Consider the following 27,048-nt stretch of genomic DNA (forward strand, 5'->3'; position numbering starts at 1 on the left):
ATTCCACTTTTAGTGAACTTTTTTTTTTGTCTGGAAATACTTCATTAAAATGCCCAGGGGGCCCACTTTTAGTAAACTACTGCAAAACATAAAAACAGAAATTGAAATACAAAAATATAATCTACAAAATAATTACAATTACACTGTTTATACATCACCAATATCAAATTCCAATTTACGGCTTACAAGAGCACCTTGATCCCAATTCTCAACACACCTGTAAATATAGAGATCGCAGACAAATCATATAAGAAGAAATCAAGATCAGCAGATACAAACAATCAAGAGTACTGAAAGGAACTCCCAACAAGAACTGCATCTGCATGGTAGCAAATCTACTTAATTCTATGGCCCCCTCTCAGGTAAGAGCCTAAGCCATGTCCTTTAATATTGTCTAGCAGCAAAAAGAAGAAAAGAAAAAGATAAAAGTACAGACTAGGGAACTTCTTTGTTTTTGTTGAAAAGAAACACAAACCTTGTTCCATCAACATCGATGCAAATGAAGTCACCATGTCGCCAACCATCTTGGAACTGGCCAAAAAAGATATCACCAGACTTTGAATAAAAGCGACCTTCACCATTGGCCTTTCCTTTCCAGAAGTTTGCAAACCATCGGTCCTCGGTGTGAAAATAAACCCAGCCCTATATATGACCATAGAAACTACCTATTTCAGAATAATATCAGTTAAAGGGAAAGCACCTACTTATGGAGTTTCACTGTCAAGAGAAGCAAATCAGATATTTTCTATTATTACCATAACAAGAGGCAGCATAATGACGGTATATACAGTTTCGTAATCACTATTTCGGCACAGTAGAAGCAGATGCATCCAAAAGAAATAATAATAAAAATAAGTTGTGTCTACAATGAGAGAGAGCTCACACCGCTCGTGTCACTCAAAAACTCATCTCACAAAGACAACTCTTACCATACAGACAACTCTTGTCATTCAAATGAAAGAAATATACCTATCACTTCACTTTTACATGAAAGAAATTACCTTGCCATGTATGACATCATCCCTCCATGATCCTTGGAACACATCCCCATTACTAAAGTAGAATGTACCAAGACCTGATCTTTTTCCATAGCGCCACATACCATCATATATGCTTCCATCTCCAAGAACCAGACGACCCTATAAAAATTTCTGTAGAATTAGCATTTACTTTCGTTTGTACAGATCAAATTATAACACCCTCAAGAATTCTGATTTTCACCTACTTTTATAAGGTTATGGAACAATACCTTTCCTTCGGGAAGACCTCCTTGGCATCGCCCTTTGTAAATTCCTCCTCTGTATTGCATCTCCACCATAGGACTCCACTTTTTTGGTGAGTCTCGCTCTGTTTCCTGTATGAAGAATAGGTAACCAAAACTAAATCCTCATGTTCTGGAAAGTATTTATAAGAACAGGTCAACTACGATACACATACTACACAAGATACTATTTCATTAAGATATATCCTCATAAAAGATTACACTGGTATTCTTATCATTCTCTAGAATCTAAGACAGAAAAGAGATGTATGATTCTTAACCTATGCTGGCTCTACATTTCAACTACTTCATTTCTCTTTTCTTAAAGCAGGGAAGAACTGCTTAATGTAATGGGGAAACTATTTATGATCTTTAAAGTGCATTGAAAATAAGAGATTTAAACAGAAAATATATGTTCATTTAACACCAGTTTACCAGCATAGATGCTGCACGAACAGTGAGGTTTCCTTGCTTCTTGGGATCATCAGCATATCTTCCTTTTACAAGGGTCGATGCTGTATTATAAAATTCCCTCACTGCTTCAAGCCCTGGGTCAGTCAATGAACTCCAAGAAGACATGTTCAAATTGACAAGTGGTGGTGCTTTCACGTCATCTTCGGTTTTTGTCTCTGAGTTTTGTGTTGGAAATGAGGTATTGACACTGTCTTTCAACTCTTCTGCAGGCCTTACACCAACTGGAAGGCAGAAGATGCCCAAGTTATCAAGCATCAGAGTAGCTCCATCTTCAGCTGCCCTCTCTTTTGCCCAATCCTTTGCAATCTGATATCCTGGTCCCAAGTTCCAACTAACAAGCGGCTGCCTTCGGAAGGCCAGAGTGTCTTGGTAATGCATTTTAAGATTTAACCATGATTAGTCAAATGAAAATACTTGTTTGACTTCAAGAATGAACAGTAATGTCAAGGGTTTTTAAGTATTACTGGAGCGCCGGCAAAGACTACTCCTTCAAACTGGAAACTAGTAATTCAAATCTGAAGATGGAAACAAAAAAAAAATAGTAGTGCTACCTTCAGTGGTTGGATCGTGTAAACTAGAAGATTCATTCGTGGCCTCAAGCATTCCGGCCTCATTTTGTTCAGACCCCCTATAAGAATTCCTCCAAAAACAAAAAATTCGTCAAAGTTTTTAAAATTCTGCATGGCAAGACAAATCTTCAAGAGAACAAAATTAAAAGTGAGAAATTGATTAAACCTTGAAATGTGGAACTCAGCATACTTGCTGTTTGTTACTATCTGGGGTCCTTCAGAGTACTTATAACCTTCAGCTACAACATCAACATCATTTCTATTTACCATCTCACTAGAATATGGTGAATCTATCTCTTCAGAAAGGCATGCATTTTCAAGTGATGGGTTTTCCCGAGTGTCATTTGATTTCCATGAGTGTCTACTGAAGAGATTGAAAATAAAAGGGAAATGCTGGGCCAATCCAGACAATATGCTACTTTTCTGAGATGCCTGTTTTCTGGAGAAACTGGTAATCACAGAATATATGCATTAGAACACTAGAAACAAGATTTATGCGCAAACCAGTCAAAATTTGATAAATAACCAGAAAGTAAAAAAGTGTCAAGTACTAGCCTTTAAATGCTTAATACAAGACACAATGTGAAAAGTTACCTTACAATAAGAACTGTTGTGACTACCAGGTTGGGCTCTAGACTAGGTTCATGAATTGTAGAAATTAAGATTTCCCCCTCATATTCTGTAGTTTGGCGGAAAGTATGCAAAACTGCATGTACATCACTGTTATCAATGGCACCTGAACTTGCAATGATGCAAATAATCATACCATCCAAGTCCTATGCAACAGAGAAAGAACAGGCAAAAACCAAAAATCAGAACATTAAAATTGAGAGGTTTTGTACACCTGGTTGATAACAACATAACTTATAAGCATGCGACGATGGTAGATATTCTTACAAAAACATTTTCAGACAACATTATAACAGCAAAGAAGATTGAGAAAGAGAAAAAAAAACATGTCAATGACACAATTGACACAAGTGACCCATAGAAAAATAACCAACGTGTGCAATTAGTTCAATTTGATCATACCTTTACACCCACACTAAGGAAAGGGCAGTCATACATAGATCGTAATATTGACGTTTTGATGTTGTAGCCAGCACCAAATCCAATTTTTGCTTCTTTATATTCTTCCAAGATCTGCACATGGTTGCATAAGAAATGGACCAGCAATGGTAAAAGACAAAAGGAAGAAAATGCACTCTTAAAACTTGGGGAAGCGAAGACACTAATGTTTACAGAATATAATGTGATTAAGAAAATAAAACATAAAAATTTGTGCAAAAAAAAAAGTAAATAATTTAATAAAGCCCATCATAACTTGCACAAAAGTGTATGGTATGAACACTTACTTTAATAACTTCTGAAACTTTGATTTCTTTCACATCATAATGGGATGCATCGATAAGTTTTCTGTGTGCATCCTATAAGTGCGTCATCAATAACCAGTCACAACCTGGGCTACTTTTAACTTCGAAAACCAAACAAATATGAAAGAGGTATACTTACAGATGTTAGAACAGATACAGCAGTTATTGCCAATAAAACAGCATTATTTGCAGTCTTGACAGCTTCATCTAAAGTTACCAAATCCTTTTTAAGTAACATGTCAGTGTCAAGACCTGCATGTGAAAGAATAAACAAGAGTGCTACTTTATGGTTAGTGGATCCACTAGGAAAAGAAAAAAAAAAAACACAGTATGTAGGGAAAAGTATGTTAAATTTTTTTCCTTCTTATTTAATGGGGAAAAGCACACACTAGAAAACTGGTTTGGACATTGCTCTAAATAACGCGAGGCTTCAAATTTTCATCAACAGAAAATACAACATATCACTCACCAATAAATAAATTTGTATGCTCCTGAAGTTTTTCCATTAGAACTTTGGCCTGCACATTAGGTTAAAAGTCATTTCTTTTGCTGTCTAGACGCACAAGATTCTCAAGAGAGCAAATTATGATACATTCACCCTTAGCTCCATTATTACTTCCAATTTCTATACTTGGTGTAGTTTAAATTTTTCCCATAAGATGCATAACAAAAATAAGTCAATTGATAAACACTACCTCATCTTGGCGCCTCTGTCCTTCAAAGCTGAAAGGCTTCATAATAATAGTGACCACAAATCCATTCACAGATCTTATTGTTCTGAGAATATCAATTGCTATCGTGAGATCCAAGGCATATCCTGCACTTGCCACCTAGAGACAAAAGAAATAGAGAAAAATTGGTTGCCAGTAAGCTTCATATAGGAGACAAAGTATACCTACATAGTAAAATAACATGGAGTCATGGGACAAATTCTGAAAATTTATTACACTGGCTGGCAACATAAACCTGTCCCATTCATAACTAAGTAGGCAAAACACATCCAACAATCCCTTAATGGATAATAATCAATTCAATTGAAAATTTGACTCATAAATACAAGCAATAGGTAAGAAATGTACAAACAAGGATAATAGTTTTTGAACATGACTTTAAAGGCCGCGGAGCTTCAAAAACCATTGGAGTCACATCTGCAATCATTGGAGTCATATCATGAGGATTGAAATATAATTTGCAAGATAAGTCATATCAAGAAAAAAAAAAAATTCAGTTAAAAACTTTGATAACTAGCTGCAGGGAAAAACGCTGAACCTTTTCCAAGGATCCGCCGTTGTAACTGCGCCTTCGAATTCGATGAATCTTTGATGAGAATATGCCTGCAAGAAAGTCCATTGTATATAACTAAATTTTTTTGAGTAACTCGCAAAACATACATATATATATATATACATTGAAATACACACATTTAGCGTAGCCAAACACTAACATACATAGCCTTGCTTCAGTTCATTGAAGTACATTGCAGCAAATTGTATAATTACCAAATTTGCAACATAAAACATTCACCGTAGCAAAAGATAACAGTTCGCTTACCAATATCGCAGAGACGAAAACTGGAACGGCGAATCAAGACAAAAATCGAGAACCGCGTCCTTGCGACTACCAATACAGATCACTTCAACGAACTCAGAATTTCCCCAAAAATCCTCGCAATTCACTTCACTGTCCACATCGGCAGGTCCATTACTGGCCGAACTCGCAGTTACTCGAAGCGAAGACCGATTCCAGCTGCACCTACTCCACTTTATATTGTACTTTTGTCTGTTACGAAACGAGCATTGCTTGAATACAAATCCACGGCACAGAGAAACACCGGAAGATGATCGGAAATTTGTGAATGCGGGAAGCTCCATCGCTGTTGCTAGAACTCAAAGGAGTTGGTGCAATGGCAGATTGGGCGGGAGGGTTTTGAGGAGGGAGAACCAGTAACGACCTCAGAGAGAATGATACTTGTTATTCTTTGTCCTTTGATCATTAATGGAGGTATTAGTGAGTTCAGACTCAGTTGGGGCTCAGCCCACTAAGAAGTTTACATGTCAAAGCCCAGCCCACCATCAACCAACACAACCAAAGAACCTAACCCGGCCCTCCAGCCCAGTAACCCACAATATAGTATATGGGGATTTGATTGATTTTTTACAACAAAACAGTGTACAGGTACTTGCATATTATTGATTCATTGAATGCAACTTGGAGCTTTTATAATTATGTTGGCGTTCTCCCTTATTGCATATTGCAAACTTGATGTGAAGTCAACCAATGATAGCAAGTCACCTCCAAATTGATGAATGATGTCTTTGTCGATATATATAGCGGCTAAGCATATATGTAAACTGTCTCACTGTTAAGTTTACCTTGCTATATGCATGTTACTACTAGTTAATAGTGAGTTACTTTGCTATTCATCTTCTTCGTTACTTCCAAGTACTTTTATTCATTCTTATTTTGTGTTCTTTCTTGTAGCTGATCAAAATTTTACAAACGAGATGTTCGAATCCCACCAGTGTTACTTAATATTCTTTTTAAGGAGTAATGGAAAAAGGAGTTCGAATTATAATATGTAAAAAAAATGTGATGAACTTATATATATTTATATGATAGATAGCTGTTGGTACCGCGTGCACAGAAAGCTAGCATATATTAAGAAGTGACTAGGACATTAATTAATTAATTAATTTGTCATTCTTATGCAGCTGAAGCCTAGAGAATCTGCAAAACTTTTTGATGAATTCCGGAAGAGAGTCCAACTTTGTTTCAGGTATATCAACAAATCCACTTTACTGAATGTCGGAGTGATGAGGGTCTAGTTGCTTGAGCTAGCTAGGTATTCTAGCTCTTAATATATGATGCAACAATCGATCTCCGAGATCTACTGTATATGCTGTACGTAGCTATATACTAATTATATATATTTTTCATCACAATCTTCACGAATCATATATATATATATAATACGTACGTCATGAAGATCATAGAGTCCTCCACTTGGAGCTCTGTGATGCGAATATACAGTGCCCCATAGCAGCATATCTACCCTAAAAAGGTCAAAAAGAACCTCTTCAAATTAACATTGTCCTATAAATTGGATTACACTGGTACAATGGTACGTACTCTACTAGTAATTTACACGAGGCTTCCCCGAAGTTGCTAATATTTTGGCCCACATAATTTCTCTTTCAAATTACATTCCCACAGTCGATTTGATTCTCTTTTTTTCAGCCCAAATAGTCTTCTTTTTTTAATGAGAGCTACGTCAGCTGGGCCCAAACAAATTAAAAAAGAATTAATTGGAACGTTTGGGCCTAATGATTCAACCCCGTAAAGCCCTAATATAAGGGTCTTCCTTTCTAGTTCCAAATAGGCAATAAATGGCCCTTAACGGCCTGATTACAAAAGCATTTGACCAATTTGAAAATGCATGGGAACGTAAAACAGAAAGAGTCTTAACTCTTAAGAGAGAGTAAAAGCATATAGCAACATAGCATGGTTAGTTGGAGCCTTGGAGGTTACGGTAGAGAGGTCAGAGACTGAGAGGGCAATAGAGAAGAAGTTGAGGGTAGCGAATGTAAAAACACAAACGTGAAAGAAATGCCGCCATTGTTGAAAATGTAGCGTGTCCATGTTCTAACAGAACTATCGTATGTCATATGTCCTCGTGTTGCAACAGACTGCTGTGTTGTCACTTAATGGTCTGGTCTGGTCTGGTCATATGGACTTGTTGCTGTTTCCCTCACCACTATCCCACAGTGCTTTCCTTCAAATGCTTAATTTCACCTTCTCTCTTGATATATATTATATATATGAGTTTGACAATTCTCTGCATGTAACTGAAAGTTTTATATACTTTTTAAAATTTTAAGGTTTTTTTACTATTGTATTATATTTTTTTAATATGTGCCATTCCACTTTTTCATTCATCTTACATATAAATATTTTATACATAGATATAGGAAACGTTTATTTATCGGACAACTAGTCTGACATATTATTTTAATTAATAGACGGTCTGACATATTATTTTACCAATCTGTTTGAGATAAGAATACAACTAATAAGATAAACCATTTGAGCTGGGGTCAAACTATTTACTGCATTGAGAGTTACATGCAGGACCTTCCTTAAGAGTTAGATGCCACGTTACAAGAGTCGGTTGCCATTGTATGACTATATAGTAAGATAGTAATTAATAAATTAATTAACCACGTACCATTTTCAAAATTCAAATTCGAGATATTTTCATTAATTTATTATCAACCATGAAAAAAATCCATTGGTTTTATTTTTCTTTTTGCTCAATTAGTACTCTTCGATAAAGGGGACCATTAAAATATCTTTATATATAAAAAAGAAGAAAAAAGAATTGACAATTTTTAATGATGCAAAGAGCAGGTGAATAATACGCCAATCAAAATATATCTTTTACTGAATTTAGGCATTCTTTTCCCATTAAGCAATTCAGACACTGCATCCAATTAAGAACCTCCCATTAGGATTTGCATGCAACTTAATAGCTGCAGAAAGCTAGCTAGAGGACATGTTTAGTGGTTACTGAGTCTGCTGGGTTCATAATTAAATGTCATATATCCAACCAAAGAAATGAAGAGTATTTACACCCTCATCATATTATCAAAATGAATTGACACACACATATATGCATGACAGTGATATGCATAGTTATAGTTAAGCTGTCATTGTTTTGAAGAATGACAGATCTGCTGCTAGCGTTCTTGTATGAGGAAAAGGGTTTAGCTGGCAAGGAATAAAAACTGTCATTCCAAGATTGAAAGGAGAGAAAAGAAGAAAAATTGAAAAACTGTCCCAATCAAGTATTAATTCAAATCCCACAAAAAGCAAACATTTCACTCTATTATATCATTTTCATTTCCAAGTGAACACCATGTTTATTAGGGAAGCCAAAAAAAAAAAAAAAGTGGACACTATAATTAATAACGACCATAGCAATTGTTTTTGACTGATTTTAATTCTTTATAATTACTCTAGCAGGCCGAGGATGACACAAAGTTGGTGATGACAAGAATGTATAATTAAATTAGTAGTGTAAAATCTGAATTGATTTTCCCATGTAATTGTTTATGGATAGTGGTTGGATTAGGTCCTTTAATTATGATGATGAATTTGCCATGTAATTAATTAATTAATTAGGAAAAGACTAAAATGGCCTTTCATGCATAGGGCCCAGATGTGAGTGGCAGTAGGAGAGCCAGCAAATGAATTGCATGTAAGTGAAACGGACCTAGTAGGCGCTGATGCAGCAGGAGCTAGCTCTCTCTTTACACATATATATATGTATATATGTCAGGGGCTCTGTGACCAGAGCGACCTCTCAAACAGTAACAACAGTACTACGACTACTACAACTCTGGTAGCTAGCTTAAGCTCAAATTCAGCAAACACCTTCATCGATCCAATTAGTTCCAAGGAACCTTCAGGTGCTCTCTAATTGACCCAATACTCTATAATTTCTTCTTCTTCTTCTTCTTCTCCATTTGAAATTTGATATATTATTCAATTACTTGACAATTTTTCTGAAAAAAAAAATATTTATATCCATTCTTTTGGTTAAGTTTAGTTCAATTTATTCTCTATTTTGCTAATTTAATTTTTTATTTTTACTGTGAGGTCCACTTGGGAGAGGGTGATGAAAGAGAGTTTGTCTGGGAGTGACTAAGAAGATACGAAAATGAGAGAGAGAGAGAGAGAGAGAGAGAGAGAGAGAGAGAGAGAGAGCTAGCTAGCAGCTGCTGCATGCTCCTCTCACGCACCCTAGCATGTCGCTATGTGGCAATGGATTGGGTCCACCGACCTGTAGGCCTCACCTTCTCTCTCTCTCTTCTCCTTATCAATTAATTTTCAATTTAAGGGAGGAAAAAATAAATTCAGTGAAAATCTGGAAAAAAAATTAAAAAGAAATTAAAGAAAATATGCAGTGTATATGTGTTACTGTATGTGCATGACACCAAATCATAGAGGCTCAAACAGCATCACTTGCTCAGAATTTTCATTTAAAACAAGAGAAAAAAGCAGAGAAGAGAGAAAAGCATCTAATGCTTAGCTATGGAGTTGATTTCTTTTTCTTTCTCTTCAACTACCCTTGCTTAATCTACTAGCGAGCTCTCCTTTGAATTTTTTTGCTTTCTAGATAGCTTTCAGATTAATCAGTACTACTCCCAAAAGCCTCTATCCGCGCCGGCTTTTGGGTAAAATTTCAGGTCGACTCAAATTTCTTTCTAGAATTCAGATTAAGAGAAGAAGAGGAGCTGAGTGAAGATGGCTGCATCTTCTTCATCCGGCGCAGCGCTTTTCGGAAATAGAGAAGAAGATCAAAACCAGATGAAGCAACAACATTCCAGCTCCACACCAACCTCATCCACAGCTGCGGCAGCTATCCCACCCCAGAAGAAAAAGAGAAACCAACCTGGAACCCCAAGCAAGTATCCAACAATTTTTTTTCTACCAAGCTTAGCTAGGATCTACCTAGCTACCTAACACAACAAATCAAAGAATGATTTTCTCATGAATTCAATTAATTAAATTGTTCACAGTCATGTGTTTCTTCCATTTCTCTCTTGCTTCACATGCACCTCTTCATCTATCAATGAATCCCCCCAAAGGAACCCTAATCGGGAGGGGAATTGAATTGATGAAATGGGCACACACACACACACACACACACACATATATATGTAAGATGGATTGAAATGGGCAAATATATATAAGTTTATAAAATTATATGATTATATATTGTCTTGTAGTATTTCTAGTTGTGATTTATATATTTTCTAATTTGTTGTTTGGCATTTTTCATAACACAGATCCAGAAGCGGAAGTGATAGCACTATCTCCCAAGACGCTAATGGCAACAAACAGGTTCATATGTGAGGTGTGCAACAAAGGGTTCCAAAGGGAGCAGAACCTACAGCTCCACAGAAGAGGACACAACCTGCCTTGGAAGCTTAAGCAGAAGACTACAAAAGAACCCAAACGCAAGGTCTATCTGTGCCCCGAGCCCACATGCGTCCATCACGACCCCTCTAGAGCTCTCGGTGACCTCACCGGCATCAAAAAGCACTTCTCTAGAAAGCACGGCGAGAAAAAGTGGAAGTGTGAGAAGTGCTCCAAGAGGTACGCTGTGCAATCCGACTGGAAGGCCCATTCGAAGACCTGTGGGACTCGCGAATACAGATGTGACTGTGGCACTCTCTTCTCAAGGTAACACACTCTTCATCAACTTTTCAGCTCAATTTCCAATTAATTAATCATAACCATAATCATAGCATCATAAGTATAGTAAAAGGGCTAGCTAGTAAGAAGGCGAAGAGATCGAGTACGAGATTTGGTGGTGTCACACACACACCTCACACAAAGTACTTCTTGGCGTCTTTGGGTTTAGGGCCTCTAGGCTTTAGATTCCTCATCGTCAAAGTGACAAGAGAAGAAAAAGTTTTCATGCTTTTGGTATGCGTTTTCTGCCATATGGGTCTTCGTTTCTCTCTCTCTCTCTCTCTCATTTCAATTCACACTGGGCCTTATTCTATTTTCTTTGTCCCGTCAATGTTTTTATTTTAAATTTTCTTTGGGGAAGGAAAGGCCAGAAAACATGCTCCCACGTGAATTATCTCTGGAAACTGCCATGGTCGTAGTGGTTTCAAGATACATCCCGGCCCAGAGGAATTTTATTTTATTTTTTTAAGAAAGAAAAAACAAATAGCAGTACTAGTAGTACTAAACTAGTTCAATTTTCTTTTGTTTTACCTCGGAAACACCGCCCTCTTTCGCTCTTCAGCTTTTTTGTATTCACGTTTTGGTATTGCCATGTAGAGAGGGTGCTACTGGTGGTGTTGTTACCGGGTTTTTGTTCTCTTATGAGTTGGCCAAATGTGATCGATCACTACTCTTCTCTTTGAGCTACCTCTTTTCAATTTTCCATCATCATAACCTTTGACACCCCTAGCTAGTCATCCTCTCTCTCTCTCTCTCTCTCTCTCTCTCTCTCTCTCTCAACTGGTTTTCATGAGTTCACCATGGCTTACAGTTTGAAAGCTGCCTGTGGTACTCATTGTGAATTTGGGTTAATTTCGTGGACTAATTGGAAATTGGAAATGTTTAATTTTGGGAAAAATTTCTCATGTGGAAAAAACAGACATGCATTTCATTGGTTTTGTATTAATTGAGCACAAGTCCTCAAATGGGTTTGTTGATTGATTACGTTTCATCAGTTGGAATACATTCTTTTGTTGCATTTATTGAACTGCCAGTTCTTGAAATGGTAGTTTCTTTGTTGTTAATTTGACTCAACATTTTTTTTCACATTTTAGAGAAATTCCCTATCACATACCCTTCTCAATTCCTTGTATCATCTTGGGAAATTTTGGTTAACTTCCTTCTGCGATCTCTAGCTACCACCTGCTTGTTTCTGCATTAATATCTAGTATGGCAGATTCGTGCGTGCAACTGCAGTGCATGTGTAAGTCATTAAATGTGTCCTCCCATTCAAGCGTGAATTTGAGTTTGCAACATATTAAGTTCTTAATTAATCTTAATTATTCAAAAACCCTCACTGTAATTAGGGTTTTGATTTATGATCTCTATTAATTAGAATGATAGAAATCATAGCATCGTGTATATTTTGAATTTTCCATCTGAAGCCTAGCTAGGTTGTGCCAATATAGTGGGGCCATTGAAATGCTCTAAATGGAAGTCATCTCATGTAAGACTCCGTACATTTCTAAGTTGATGCAATAGACATGAATTTTTGTTGAGAAAAATGTTTTAACCTAGCAATAGCAAGCTTTACTACATATATATTTACCATGAAAGATGTATCGATGATCCAATGGGTTTTCATAATTTTGCAGGCGGGACAGTTTTATCACTCACAGGGCCTTCTGCGATGCACTGGCCCAGGAAAGTGCAAGGCATCCACCCAATTTGAGCAGCCTTGGCAGCAACTTATTTGGGGGTACCAACAATAACAACAACAACATTACTGGCTTAGACTTATCTCATCATCACCAAGTGGGTCACCCTCCTCTAATTTCCTCACTACAAGACCACCACCACAACAACAATCACCAATCCCCTCATGACATCTTAAGACTCGGCGGTACAACCAACAATGCTGCTCGGACCGGACAATTCGACCACCTCCTCTCCCCTACTCCCATGGGCACTACCTCATCGTCTTTTCGACCACCATCGGCTTCTTTCTTCATGTCCCCAGATCATCATCCGTCCAACCAACAATACCATCATGATCATCAAGGGTTGTTGCAAACCAAGTCATTCCATGGACTCATGCAATTTTCTGATCATCTCCAGAGCAACACAAACAACCCTCAATCAGGAGCCAATCAGCTCTTCAACCTGCCTTTCCTTTCCAATAGCAGCAACAGCAACAGCACTGCCAACAATAACAACAATAGCAATTTACTAATTTCTTCTCCTCATCATGACCATTTCAACGTCAATGCAAATGGTACCGGTGGTGGCGGAGGTGGCAGCGAAGCCTCGAATCTCTTCTCGTCCGGTCACATAATTGGTGATCATATGAGCTCCGGCGCAGTCCCTTCTCTCTATAGCAATAATCAGCAGCAGCATGCAGGTGCAGGTGTGTCACATATGTCCGCAACTGCACTGCTTCAGAAGGCGGCTCAAATGGGCTCCACTACTTCAAGCAACAACACCACCTCCTCGCTTCTAAGAAGTTTCGGAAGCTCTACCTCGAGCGGCGGCGCTGCCAAGTCCGAAAGGCCTCAGCTACTGAATCCAGCGGCGAACTTAGGCGGCATTTTCGGGGACAATGACAACCATCTCCAAGACCTAATGAACTCCTTCGCTGGTGGTGGGAGCTCAGCATCCATTTTCGGAAGCGCATTTGGTGGTGGTGGTGGATACGACGTGGCAGGAGCGAGTAGGAAGATGAATTTGGAGGAGGCAGCAAAGTTGCACCAGAATAATAATCTGGCGGCGGTGAGCATCGGAGGAGGGTCGGATGGGCTGACGAGGGACTTTCTTGGGGTGGGACAGATAGTGAGGAGCATGAGCGGTGGGTTTTCACAGAGATCAGATCAGCAGCAACAACAGCAGCATGGGATTGACCATATGAGCACCTTGGATTCAGAGAGCAATGCACCAGCTGCGCCGTCAACCCAATCTTTTGGAGGAGGTCGAAATACTTTTCAGTGAATACTACTACAGTACTACATCAGTGAGAGAGGTACGTGAAAATTACTGTGACGTTTTGTAAAAATGATTAAAAAGTAGGGGTTTTGTTTAATTTCTTCGGTAAATGTGTCCTAACACTGCTACCCTTCTGAATCTACTTTTCAGTACTGGCAACCTTTAGTATTTTTGTTTTTTTTCTTTTTCTTTTTTTAGAAAAAGAAAAGAAAAGACTGACACATAATGTGTGTGTTGCATGGATGGTTACATAATATTGAGGCAGTCATGGGTCATGACCTGGAGTACACAGCGGGTCTTGTCTTTTTGTTTTCTTATATAAAGCATCATACTACTTCTATCTTCACCTTTTTAACGTTTATCTTGGCTGGCTGGCTGGCAGTCACGAGTAGGGCTCCAGTACATATAAATATCTTCTCTAGACAATAAAGATGCATTTCCAAATTGTCTTGGATTATATGCATGCTATGCTCACCTGATCGAATTCAATTATTTATTTTAACTGTTTCATTATAATTCACCTTGACACATTTTTTTTTGTAATTAAGTTAGATATTTTTATCACATTACATTGACTTCTCTTCTCTCCCATGTGCTCAATTTTCTTACAGAAATTAAATAACTTTAAAAAACAAAAAAAGCTACATGTTAAAAAAACTTTTCTTCATTTTTTTTTTCGTTTGAATTTCCATGGTTTTAGTTTGCTGTTTAATTACAACATATAAAAGAATAGTCTTGACAATTTAATTTGCTGCCTTTAAAGAAATAAGAAAAGGGACATTGCAATTATTACTAAATTTGGCTTTGGTTGCAGGAAATTTAACTTGTTTCGATCAAAAGGTAGCTCGTTTTTCGTCATACCATATTGAATCCATCAAGTTCTGCAGGCTCAGCATCCAATCCTTAGCGCCGTGAAGTTTTCCATACAGTTCATAATCTAAGGTTCTCCAAGCTGTATATTTTCTTTTTTCGAACCTCAAAAGTGTTTGGGGAGAGTTCATTTTCAAAAATTAAGGCTAGAACTTTCTCGTAGTTTTAAATGACTAGTAGACAATTTAATTACTGTGTTTCATGTTAAACAGGTGTTGCTTTATGTATTAGCAGTTACAACAAAATTTAAATGGATAGGAACTTTGGTTGGTATTTATTAACTTTGACCACACATGCAACTGTCTAATAATGTTTCCAGAGCCGTTACCAAGTAAGTTAAAATAAGTCCATGTGGGGACATATTTAGCTGGAAGCCTGGAAATGAATTGACTCAGAAAAATTATTCGTTAATTTTATTTCTTTTAAATAGCATTTAAAATGGTTTTTTTTAAAGCTAATAAATCTAAATAACGTTGCTGCTTTATTTTCCTTTTCTTTTTTAATGATTGGGAAATAATTTAGTTGGTAGAAGGTCTCTAGCTAATTCACATTTCCATTATTTTCCTCAAATGTTGTATATATATATCCAATAAACTTAATTTTTACCATTTCTCAATCTTGATTTTCTTTTTTGCTAATTTTAAAATTCAACGTTCTGCAGTTTCTCTCGAATATGTATGTCTTTTTTTTCTAATGAAAATACATGTTCACCCTTCTTCATTTTTTTTCAAACAAATTTATTTGAATACATATACGTGTACGTTATAGGTGTGTTTTCTGAACTTCATGTGATTCCATGACCAATGCTGCTATAGTAATTAAACCGAAGTTGAATTAAAGACAACAGTACGTATTATTGTTTGATATTTAATTTCATGCCTCTTGGAATTTAACAAGTTGAGTTGGTACGTGTTAGACAAGTATAGATCGAAGAATGACCTTTGTAATAACCAAAGAACATTATATTGCTCATTGGGTTTGATGTGTGACGACTTGTCAGAGGTATCAGTACCGCATATACATATAGAGGCCCTTCTAATAAGGGATTCTTCATTCAGTGTTAAATGAAGGATCACCTTATGGGGCTCACACGAGTCGTTTTGTGTTAATCCGAACCGTCCATTTTTTACATCTCCATTGATAGATCATCCTTGCAAAAAATCAGCCAAATCGAAAATCGTTTACCTGTTCGATTAAGCGGTCAAAATTTAGATATTTATAGAGGAATTTGTTGTTCGTCCATTTGTTTTAAACTTTGACCGCTTAAACGAACGGGTAAACGATTTTCGATTTAACTGATTTTTTGAAGGAATAATTTATCAATGGAGATGTAAAAAATAGACGGTTCAGATTAACACATAACGACTCGTGTGGGCCACACAGGGTGATCCCTCATTTAACACTAAATGAGGAATCTCTTATTAGAAGGGCCTTATATATATATATATGATCAAATATTTATATAGATTAATTATAGATAAAGTTCACTATCGATCATTAATTTGTGAGCATGAATGTGTGGGCAGGACTAATGCGTATGCATATTTCCTTTTCTTTTTTCCTTTTTTTTTGTTGAGGAGAATTAAACATGCATGTTAATATTAGGGAATAGGGACCAATGCATAACATTCCATTTGATTCATTATACGTAGGCACAGAGAGAGAGAGAGAGAGAGAGAGAGAGCAGATGCAGTCAATTTCGAGTCCTAAAGAGACAAGTTTTGAGGCCTAAACCCCACCCTCAAGACCTCAACGTACGGGTGGGAAGAAAAATAGAGACAAGATTGCATTATTTCTTTTTGTAATCTACTACCATATATTATATATATGGTACGATCCACTAGCTTAGCAGCCTTAGCGCGCTATACATTTATCTATGAATTAATTCGGATATCATATATATATATATATATATATATCGATCCAAAACACTTGTTGACGTATCGTTGAAATATATATATTTCTCACCCCATGCCATATATCTACCTAGCTAATTAATTCTCTCTCATTCGCCTGATATTGACTCTGTCAACAACATAATTAAGTGCCAACTCCCAAGGTTGTATACAATTACATGTACATATCTTACAACTATATGTTAATTGCCAGTCCCAGGAAGTGTTCAAATTGTCAATCGTGTGATGAATTTGATCTTTATTATATTTGTTGTCAATGTCATTGTCAATGTCCTTAATTGATATTAGTATATTACATCACGCACACAATATATTCTTAACTAAAAGATCATGAATTTTTTTAAAGGTCTATTGACTTTAGGTACAAAATTATAATGTTTTTTCATTTCAACTACTAAAACATTTATGTCATTTCACTTTAGGTACTAAATTTTAGTTTAGGTACTAACTTTAAAAAACATGGTTATATCAAACTGTGACTGTCTAACAATCATAACTTTTTTATTGATTTGTTGTTTTTTCAATATTTGCAAGGTTTAAACTTTAATGTTTAGTCTTTGGGTTATAGGACTTCATCCCCCAAACTTAAATCAAAATTATGAAACCCTTAAAAATTTTGATTTTTTATAAATTTTAAATAGTCACAACTGTGACTGTTCGATAATTACAACTGTAACTGTTTGACAGTCACAACTGTATAACAAACTGATTTGTGACCTAATCCAAAATGTTTTACTCTAGGTTAGTACCTAAACTAAAAAAAATTAGTGTCTTGCTGTTTTACTAAAAAACTATTGATATTTGGTATTTAATCCTAATTTTCTATTTTTTTAAGGGGGATTTAGAGTCAAGTCTATTTTATGAGTATTTCTTAGACTAAGACCGATAGTGATTTAAGGTTTTTAATCAAGTTCTTTTATTTTTCTTCTTTGACGGCCGCCCAAAATTCTGGAGTTAAAACCTAACATGCAGTCTCTACAAAGCCCACTCTATACCTTAGAAAGGGACATACCATTCAAATCGTGAAATGAATTTATTATGAATTAAAAAGATTTTATTATAAATTAAAATAACTTTATTATGAATTAAAAAAAAATTTATAAATTAAAGAACTTTATTATAAATTAAAAAAACTTTCTTATAAATTTTGAAACACCATGTCTTCATCTAAAAATTGATTTTCTAAAATACCCCAGCCTAATTATCTCTTATTTTAATTTAAGAATAGTACTTATTTTCATGGCAAAAAAAAAGATAATGAATTATTTTTGTTTAATTTCTGTTTTATGTTTTTTTTTTGTTTTTTAAATTAAATAGAGAGGGCGGAGATGAGAGGAGAGAGATGGATGTCACTCTTTTGGTAATTATTTTGATTAGAGATTAATTAACTACTGACTACTTGGCCAAAAAAAAAAAGTACTTACTAGCTAGTTATCTTTAAGATAAAGTATCTCGAGTTGACAGAGTCTGTGATTGGACTCTTGAGGTTAGATACGTGCAAGTGGTTGACGTGGTCTATATAGATCTGGTCCCACTTTTTGGACAAAAGAGAAACTCTTCTATACATCAAAGGCCATCACTTATGTAACAAAAAAAAAGAAAGCCATCACTTGGTATTGAGCATTTTGGAGAGATTGTACAAGACACACTTCTCTCTTCAGAAAATTTTTAATTTCATTCTACCTATAGACTTTGGTTTCAGGCTTCAATGAATTAATATATGCATATTCATCCTAACAATTTCTTTTTTTTTTTTAACATAAATTAGTGTTTGTAGTTAAAATAGGGCAGATGGAATATTCAAATTTTGAAAAAAAAAAAATAGAGGTTATCAACAGTTGCAGTACTCACGGGCAGCTGATTCCTTTAAATATGGAACAGACAACAATTACGACAATAGTAGACAGCCCTATCAATTTTCCAATAATTACAATAAAGAAAATAATGCTAGCTACTTGAATATTTGATAATTATATATATATATATTCTGCTGCCTCTGCTTGAATATAGTAGTATAAATATGCATCGCCAGCAGTACTGATCTCATAGTAGCCCGGCCCTAAACCCAATAGCAAGACACATGCATATGCTCCTAATGTTCATGAAATAATTTAAATATCTATTTGTTAAATCCAATATATGTAAATTAAATATCTATCTATGATCAGGAGCAGTAGTACTGAAGTAGAATATTAAATGTGAATTAACGTGGACCTTGGTAAGGAATTAGAATATTGAAAAAGAATTGTGTGGAAAGGTACGTAGCGCCAATTCATTATTAAGTATTGTGAAAGCAAGGAATGCTTTGTACTTAGTTTTAGCAGTGGCCAGTAGGGTTAGGTATTAGGTAGCCAAACAAATTCTTCTGCTTAATATTATAATATATATATATTAAAGTAATCATTTATTTATTTTTGTTCTTGATGCATGGCATAATATTAAAATATTAGTTACGGATATCGTAAGCAGACCAAGATATAAGAAATTAAATTCTCGCTTGTCTATTATGTTGGAATGTATTCATTGTGAAGATTCTGCACAAACAGTGTCTCGATAAGCTAGCTACCGGCCTCCTAGCCTCCATGTCTCATGTCTGTGACATTCTTATTCCATATATACTCAACATAATATATGCTTGGCCCAGATATATACTCAATAATGGCTCACCTCATACATTTACCCATGTTAATATATGGACATCGATCGATATATCGATCCCATTAGTAACATCTCACTGCATGCACTCTGAATTTCCATGTTATTTCTCCAGATATTTTCACATATATGTTTAATATAATTAATTTAGACATATTTGTATTTCTTATTTGAAAGCACGCATCAAATAATAATACTCGGTTCACCAAAGGGGGGGGGGGGGGGGAGAGAGAGAGAGAGAGAGAGAGAGTTATCCATTTTATCATGACTAATTAGCAAGAAAATTCAGGTACCACATGTGGTACAGTACTGGTACAGGGATATGATAATTGAAAATTAACGTACTGGGATCAAGTGTAATATGCCTTAAGGCATGCACATCGATCATGTAGAAATAATTACTGAAACCCTAGCTAATTAATGCTTGGGGGTCAAGACAACTAGTTCATGATAATATGTAGTCCTTAATTTTGCCTACATATATATTAATTGAACACTTTTATCTTTGGTCACACCTCATGAGAACTGTGTGCTCAGTAGTACGTTGTCATTGCAGTGTAGTCCCTCCAAAGGGTTGAGTTTCCTGGGCAGACTTCAACTGTTCAGCTAGGTCTAAGGACCTCATATTCATGCCATGTCCATGATGTTGTTGTTGTTGTTGTTGTTCTCCCTGTTGTGAGTATCCCCCGCTGCCACCACCTCCACCGCCGCCGCCCAAGTTTCTCACCATCCCTCCAACACCAAGAAAATCCAAAGTTAATTTATCAGACCCTCCAAAACTTACACCCAAATTTTGATGCAACTTAGCCGATTCATCCACGTTGCTAAAGTTTCTGTTATTAAACCCACCAAAGTTGTTATGATGATCCTGTCCGAAAATGGAAGAGCTCCCATTGGCAAGAGAGTTCATTAGCCCTTGAAGATTGTTTTGATCATTGTCCACCTGTGATGACCTTATCAACTCATGTTCACCTGATCCACCACCACAGTGGTGGTGATCACCACTAAAAGTAGTGACCAGTTGCCTGCCGGATTTGGCTGCTCGTGTAGTTGATGAACTGCTCAGTCCTCTCAGCAAAGACGAGCTTTCGTTGCTTGTAGTGGAACCCATTTGAGCAGCTTTCTGAAGCAATGCAGTGGCAGACATATGGGATTGATCATGCTGTATGGAATTCCCGTAGAGAGATGGTAGACTAGTAGCGGCGGAGCCAATCTGATGATCATGATGAGAACCCATCTGCATGTTAAATTGATCACTAGTTCCAAATTGATCAGTGCCGCTACTTGTGCCATTATTAGAAAAGAAGCTGAGGTTAAAGAGATTGGCAGCAGAAGTTGATGAGGGTGAGGATGAGTTGTTAGCGTTGGATTGCAGATCAGGAAGTTGCATCAGCCCATGTAATGCCTTGTTGTTTGGAAATGGGACTCCTCCCACTCCATGATCTTGAAAGCCTTGGTTGAAGAAATTAGTAGTAGAGGAATTGGGCATGGCTTGTTGTCCGAAGGAATTAGAAGTGGGATTTGATGGTGGGTAATTGAGGTGCTCAAATTTTGCAGCAGGAGTAGTCCCTCCTAGCCTCAACATGTTACTATTAGGTGGGTTGGATAGGCCTAAGCTCATCATGTTGGTATTCCCTGATGCAGCAAAGAGATGAGTTCCCATGGTGTTTAAGCTTGAAGGATGCCTTGCAGTCTCCTGAGCCAGTGCATCGCAGAAGGCCCTATGAGTGATAAAGCTGTCCCGCCTACATATATGAAAAGAAAGCTCATCATATATTGATTCATTTCATGTACATACAAGATAGATCATGAAAAAGAAGTTTGTACTATTCTGACTTTCTGAGTACTAGCTGTGGAGAAAGAATGGAATCTTTAATTTAAGCAATTAGTGTTTGAAAGTAATTAAATTTCTGTATGTACCAAATTGAGAAAACAAAATCACACCATGAATGAAAGTAATAAAATTTAACAAATTGTATAATTCAATACCTGAGAAAAGTATGGACACAATCCTAAACTACTAAGTAGCAGTCTAATCATCAAACACTAGTCTAGTACCGGTCTGACTTCTAAACTTTCAAATTAAAAAATAAGAATGCATAAAATGAAGTACTAATAAATTGAGAAAGAACTGTAAATTAAGCAAGTAGCTAGAAATTATGGTGGACCAGTTGATGCATGTGAATTGCGCCCCAATTACCGGAAATTACTGCTGAGAGAGAGAGAGAGAGAGAGAGAGAGAGAGAGAGAGAGAGAGAGAGAGAGAGAGAGAGAGAAGATTCTGGTCCCATGATCGAGTTGTGTTTTCATGAGAAGGAGTAGCTAGCTGGAAGGGGTGAGCAAGGTCTGATGGATTACATGAAGCCAAGGCAGAAGAGAACAAAACCCAGAAGCTTACATATCGTCCAACTCATATGACAACAATATTTATGCGCGCGCTTCAATTCCTTCAAATTTGAATTGCAATTGCATGTATCTATGTGTATAATTACACTACACGTGAGTCAGTCGAACCAAAAACAAAACATGAATTGAAGGAGCTAGCGGCGTTTTCGAGGAGAAAGATGAGGGCTTCTTTCTTGTTGTTGTTTTCCTTGTCCCCAAGAAATTTCATTTTCCCTTTTGAAACCCGTAGATTAATTTACGACCTTGGCAGTTTCACACACACAGAGATTACTCACGTGGACACAGAGTCCAGCTGCCATTTTAACCCAGACACACACACCACACACCCAAACACACAATTCAAAACTTTCCTATATATATATTCTTTCTCATAATTAATATAATTAAAAAGAATGGGTGAACGAATGAATGAATGAAATTGATTTGAAAGAATTAATCAGTTTATGGATTATAATTAGAAGTAGGTAATTTAATTACCTTGAAAAGAGAGTGCCACAGTCACATCTGTATTCGCGAGTGCCACAGGTCTTGGAATGGGCCTTCCAATCCGATTGCACGGCGTACCTCTTGGAGCACTTGTCGCACTTCCACTTCTTCTCGCCGTGCTTTCTAGAGAAGTGCTTTTTGATGCCGGTGAGGTCGCCGAGAGCTCTAGAGGGGTCGTGATGGACGCAAGTGGGCTCAGGGCACAGATAGACCTTGCGTTTGGGTTCTTTTGTAGTCTTCTGCTTAAGCTTCCAAGGCAGGTTGTGTCCTCTTCTGTGCAGCTGTAGGTTCTGCTCCCTCTGAAACCCTTTGTTGCACACCTCACATATGAACCTGTTTGTTGCCATCAGCGTCTTCGGAGATAGTGCGATCACCTCCGCATCTGGATCTGTACGTACGTTATCAAAAATAGTAATTCTTAATTAAGAGCCGATTACAAACCACAGAAATTGAAAATATATTTTTGATTTAGGGTTTCTATTTGCAGGATCGAATTTCTTAATTAATTAATTGGTAATAGGGAGTTTGAAGTAGAAGATACTTGCTTGGATTTCCGGGTTGATTTCTCCTTTTCTTTGGAGGTGCAGTGGCGGCCGTGGCGGAGGAAGGTGGTGCTGCTGCTGCTGCTGAAGAGGAATGCTGCTGTTGCAACGTCGACGTCATCATCAGTTGGTTTGGAGTTTCTTCTCTGGCAGTGCCGCCACTGCTTCCAAACAAGGCCATCGATGAAGAAGCAGCCGCCATGGTCCACAAAACTAATTCTTTCAACAAAACTAGCTACTAAATTTTTTGAGCAACTTCAACAACTTCTCTTGATGATGATATAATCCTATAAAACTCGACCTTTAGAATGCTCCAAACATACAAACCTAGCGAACTAGCTAGCTGCTGAGTAGAATAAATTAAAAATTTGACTCCAAGAATCTCAACATCCAATTCTAGGTTGGTAGCTTCAGATAGTAGCCACAAATACTAATTAATCAAGCGGAAGAGACAGCTACAATCCGGAAATGAAGAGAAGAGCAAAGAATACAGAGTCAGTCAATAGGTAGCAGGCCTTTTCCTGTTGCTTCTTCTTCCTACCCCTCTTGTTTTTAAATGAATAAAACGAATACTCATCTGAATAATAAATTAACCCTCTTATTCTTCCTCATCAATCATTTAATGTCATCTACATACACAACACATACATATGCATGCATACCCATCTCTCTCTCTCTCTCTCTCTCTCTCTCCTGTTTTTGTTTTTGATTTTCCTGGATTGTCCTTTTCTCACAGTAATTAAAAATATTACCAAAGAATGAATTAAAAAAATATAGAATAGAATGAATATTAGGGGGGGGCGCTGGTGTGGGTGTTCATGCAGCTCACGCAGCATAATGTGTCGTTATTCGGCTATTGGAATTTGTTTGGGGCCACCAAGCAGAAGAATGCTGAAAGCTGAAAGCTGTAGGCCTTACCCTCTCCCCATCTCTCTTTCTCCTTCTCTTATTTCGTATCTTCTACCTCCATCACCATAATATCAACACAACCCTCCCTTCCCCTTCCACGTCACTCTGTGCCTATCATATATGCTCATCCCTCATCACTCAACAATGTTTTTATTTCATCATATATATCATAATGCTTGCTACAATTCTTAATTAAGATGGTCGATAATTAAGAGTACTTCATCATTCAGTCAACATAATACTGGTTAGCGCTGCATAAGTATACATATATACTAGTTTGCAACCACGTACACAATAGCATTAAACACTTGTTCAAGAAAATTAGGGAAAAAATAACACTAGTAATTTTATGCTAAAAATGAGTTAATCAGTTAGAAGGTCCTCCTAGCTAGCACCATTGATGGGTTCTCACAATCTGATTCAGCTGATATAGAGATGCACGTGGATTAGGGTTTTTTCTTAAGTGACAATATTCCACACTGATAAATGAAGTACTTATACATGTGCCATCCACCAAGTTAATTATTTAATAGGATGACAAGTACATGAAAAGAATTTCTTTCGTAAAGGAATTAAGATGATCGATATTGAACACACGTATATATAATCTAATAAAAAAATAAGAACATATATATAATACAAGCAAATGAATAATAGCTAGTAGTGAATATCACTATCCATCGACTATATATCTACCCGCCATCTTAAATTAACGTGAAGAAATATACTCAAACTAGGAAAACAGCCACTCACAAGTACTGGGACACTCTTGTGACTATCTTTTGTTGGGTTCTAAAATTATACTACTAATCATTTATTGATAGTTATATAAAGATAGCTATGGATATACACACCCTATAATAATCCTTACCCCTGATTCTTAAAAAACAAAAGAGCAAATATAATTAATAATGCACCTACAAAAGTAACAAAACCCAAACTTCCCAATTCCCAAAGCCATATCTATATGCAGTTAAATTAGTATTGCAAGGAGTGGTTCAGTTTGACATAATTTCTACCTTTTTGGTCTATCTATAACACATCATTTGGTATCCAAAATTTAACATTTTTTTAAGAGAAAAAAAAAAAGGATATAGTGTAATTAATTTTTGAAACTGAAACTTTTGGACACTACGTGTAGAAACAGACATTCAGTTTATAATTTAAAAGGGGGGGCGGGGGAAGGAGTACGTATGTTAAAGCTGCAGAAATGCTTCAAAGGAGCACTTTTCTTGTAATTTGGTTGCTTGCTGCATATTTGATTTGAGAGTAGAATATATTGTTGTTACCTGCATTGCATACAAAGGAAGCTTCATATTGATGATGAGTTGCCTTACCCATCTTTCACATACAATTAAAGGTGATCGAGCCTGTTTAGTCCTTTTTCTTTTCTTGACGTACTATATTTCAGGGGGATATGGACAATCTTAATTGTTGGGTTGTGAGAGGTCACTAGCCACTATCCAAATTCTTTGGTATTTCCTCTGTCAACTTCAGTCACACTATGTAAAATATATTACATATATAATCGATCCTGATCTTTATTCCCTTTATGCAATAATGTACAGGGGTTGAGCTAGCAGCCTAGCAATACATATGGGACCAAAGGAATACATGCATTCACACATTATCTAATTGAAGGAATTAAGGAAAAAGAGAACTTCCTCATCAGGAGTAGTCAGCTGGTGGCGCTGTCCTTAAAGGCCCTTTTAGAGGGTAAGTGGGACCCACCTCTAAGACATGGTGGGCCATCAGAAATATGCAACCCAATGAAATTGAGCGGACATGATTTGCTTGGGTCAAAATTTTTGCCATTCTTGGTCATCAAGTTATGATCAGGGATCGAGGTCATTTTGTGTAACCACCAAATACCTATGTGGCACTGACCCATGATTTGAATAATAGACTAATAGATAGCCTGCGGTTCATATATACTTTGTCACCTCATAATTAATGCATGTATATATATTTATATGCACCTTATACATATGCATAAGTGTGGAATATTGTGAATCAATTAATTAATTTCAAGTTACAATTATTCGTTGTAGTTGCAAACAGGTGGTGTGCAGTACAGATTTTAAGGTTTAATCTTGTATGATATTCCAATTTCCAGGTTTTTGTTGCAGGGTTTGTTTGGCTGTGTCTATATTCAAAAGGAATAAACAAATAGATTGTATGGATTTTATACTACACATGATTCCATCCGTAGTCCGTAGAAACACGTGAATGAAATTATCAACTTCGATCTTTGAGTTTTGCCAAACATTAATTATACCTTTTATGCAAAAATTTCAATCTCCATTGAAAATTCAGTAGTGAAGTATATTATATATAGATAGATTATTACCCGTACAGACTGATTTATGACAAACAATGCCTCTGATGACCATCATCTTTGGAATACTCGCATACTCCTCCCGTAATTTAAGGTATTATTTTTCGTGTTGTTGCATTTAAAGTAGTTGACAAAAATGTCCCAATTCAGAAAAATAACTTAGTTAATACTTAATACCTAGCTAATTGACTTTCATAAAATCTTTTATTTTTTATTTTTATAATCGAGGTTGTTCTAGGTCAGTTTTCACACTCTAAACTAATCTTTTAGACCAGTCAAAAGCAAGCAATCAACGCCGGGCCCTAGAGGAAAGTGAGGTTCAAACTTGGATGCAAATAAGACAATTTTACAGCCCATCTAACTCAGTTACCTCACCTATCTGCTATCTTTATAAACTCTTTAATTTCATTTCCTATATCCCAAAAATATTTAATTCAGCCAAAGAAATAAAGACATTGATTTAGGCCAATCTTGCGTGACTATAACGGGTTAATTAAGATCAATCTTGTGCCATGAATATGTTAATATTTTGATTATGGTTGGCAAACATAAAAATAATAATATTCAGAAAAATTAGGGCAAAGCATTGAAGATTAGAGGGTTTCTTAATCAAGTTGGGGTACTTTAACCATATACTCCAAAGTCAAATATGAACCAGTTATGAGAAAACTTTCACTTTTTCCTAATAATTATATCGAAAGCATAAAATGATATATCGTTTTCATTAGTGAATTTAATATTAAAACTTTTTGGGCAAAAAATAATTAAAAAGAAAACCGTTCCCGTGAGACACATTCTCTACGTTAGCATCTTAGCAAGTTTCACATCAAGTCTTTAACTTGCACACCAAATATATATTCCATTCCTTTTTTTTTTTAGAGAGGAAAATCGAATTTGGGTGCAGGGTAGACAATTTCACGACTTTTTTAACTGAGCTGCCCAATAAATACATATTCCTTTCCGGATTAAAAAGAAAAAGAAAATAAAAAATATGCATATATGTAGATAATATAACTTGATTTTTCATAGTC

The 27,048-nt window shown here is 36.3% G+C and overlaps 3 protein-coding genes across 6 annotated transcripts; 1 reads left to right on the plus strand and 2 right to left on the minus strand.

The window, feature by feature from the left end:
* Positions 1 to 91: 91 nt before the first annotated feature.
* Positions 92 to 5,635, minus strand: ARC3 (GTP binding protein). 4 transcript variants are annotated; one of them, XM_086232574.1, is made up of 16 exons: positions 5,229 to 5,635; positions 4,947 to 5,011; positions 4,761 to 4,825; positions 4,373 to 4,507; positions 4,147 to 4,195; positions 3,817 to 3,929; positions 3,660 to 3,731; positions 3,337 to 3,447; positions 2,899 to 3,080; positions 2,495 to 2,752; positions 2,287 to 2,375; positions 1,697 to 2,100; positions 1,250 to 1,354; positions 1,002 to 1,139; positions 476 to 642; positions 92 to 217 (listed from the first exon to the last, which is right to left on the minus strand). In XM_086232574.1, the coding sequence occupies exons 1-16, from the start codon at positions 5,546 to 5,548 to the stop codon at positions 148 to 150; spliced, it is 2,343 nt and encodes a 780-aa protein (XP_086088700.1). In that variant the 5' UTR covers positions 5,549 to 5,635; the 3' UTR covers positions 92 to 147. The 4 variants fall into 4 exon arrangements, with proteins under 4 accessions (XP_086088700.1, XP_086088698.1, XP_086088699.1 ...); XM_086232572.1 differs by having other exon boundaries at positions 2,287 to 2,363; positions 2,471 to 2,752; XM_086232573.1 differs by having other exon boundaries at positions 476 to 665; positions 2,287 to 2,363; positions 2,471 to 2,752.
* Positions 5,636 to 9,684: 4,049 nt separating this feature from the next.
* IDD5 (indeterminate(ID)-domain 5) lies at positions 9,685 to 15,042 on the plus strand. The gene is made up of 4 exons (XM_086233283.1): positions 9,685 to 10,143; positions 10,529 to 10,925; positions 12,572 to 13,932; positions 14,710 to 15,042. Exons 1-3 carry the CDS (start codon positions 9,984 to 9,986, stop codon positions 13,899 to 13,901), a joined length of 1,887 nt encoding a protein of 628 aa, XP_086089409.1. The 5' UTR covers positions 9,685 to 9,983; the 3' UTR covers positions 13,902 to 13,932; positions 14,710 to 15,042.
* A 4,533-nt stretch (positions 15,043 to 19,575) lies between these two features.
* Positions 19,576 to 23,391, minus strand: LOC147295733 (protein indeterminate-domain 4, chloroplastic-like). The gene is made up of 3 exons (XM_086233028.1): positions 22,774 to 23,391; positions 22,220 to 22,616; positions 19,576 to 21,081 (listed from the first exon to the last, which is right to left on the minus strand). The coding sequence occupies exons 1-3, from the start codon at positions 22,970 to 22,972 to the stop codon at positions 19,884 to 19,886; spliced, it is 1,794 nt and encodes a 597-aa protein (XP_086089154.1). The 5' UTR covers positions 22,973 to 23,391; the 3' UTR covers positions 19,576 to 19,883.
* Positions 23,392 to 27,048: the final 3,657 nt, after the last annotated feature.

Source organism: Dryas octopetala, chromosome 2 (genome assembly GCF_963921425.1).
Source record: "Dryas octopetala chromosome 2, drDryOcto1.1, whole genome shotgun sequence".
In the NCBI taxonomy this organism is placed as follows: domain Eukaryota; kingdom Viridiplantae; phylum Streptophyta; class Magnoliopsida; order Rosales; family Rosaceae; genus Dryas; species Dryas octopetala.

What these genes read in the sequence shown, in the direction of transcription:
- IDD5 (XM_086233283.1), top strand. Translation starts at nt 9,984, where the DNA reads ATGGCTGCATCTTCTTCATCCGGCGCAGCGCTTTTCGGAAATAGAGAA. An exon ending in AAACCAACCTGGAACCCCAA is followed by an intron (nt 10,144 to 10,528) that starts GCAAGTATCCAA and finishes TTCATAACACAG; the next exon opens with ATCCAGAAGCGGAAGTGATA. An exon ending in TGTGGCACTCTCTTCTCAAG is followed by an intron (nt 10,926 to 12,571) that starts GTAACACACTCT and finishes ATAATTTTGCAG; the next exon opens with GCGGGACAGTTTTATCACTC.
- ARC3 (XM_086232572.1), bottom strand. Translation starts at nt 5,548, where the DNA reads ATGGAGCTTCCCGCATTCACAAATTTCCGATCATCTTCCGGTGTTTCT. An exon ending in ACGGCGGATCCTTGGAAAAG is followed by an intron (nt 4,826 to 4,946) that starts GTTCAGCGTTTT and finishes CAATGATTGCAG; the next exon opens with ATGTGACTCCAATGGTTTTT. An exon ending in GTTCAAAAACTATTATCCTT is followed by an intron (nt 4,508 to 4,760) that starts GTTTGTACATTT and finishes TTTTGTCTCTAG; the next exon opens with GTGGCAAGTGCAGGATATGC.
- LOC147295733 (XM_086233028.1), bottom strand. Translation starts at nt 22,972, where the DNA reads ATGGCGGCTGCTTCTTCATCGATGGCCTTGTTTGGAAGCAGTGGCGGC. An exon ending in AAATCAACCCGGAAATCCAA is followed by an intron (nt 22,617 to 22,773) that starts GCAAGTATCTTC and finishes ACGTACGTACAG; the next exon opens with ATCCAGATGCGGAGGTGATC. An exon ending in TGTGGCACTCTCTTTTCAAG is followed by an intron (nt 21,082 to 22,219) that starts GTAATTAAATTA and finishes TCATATATGTAG; the next exon opens with GCGGGACAGCTTTATCACTC.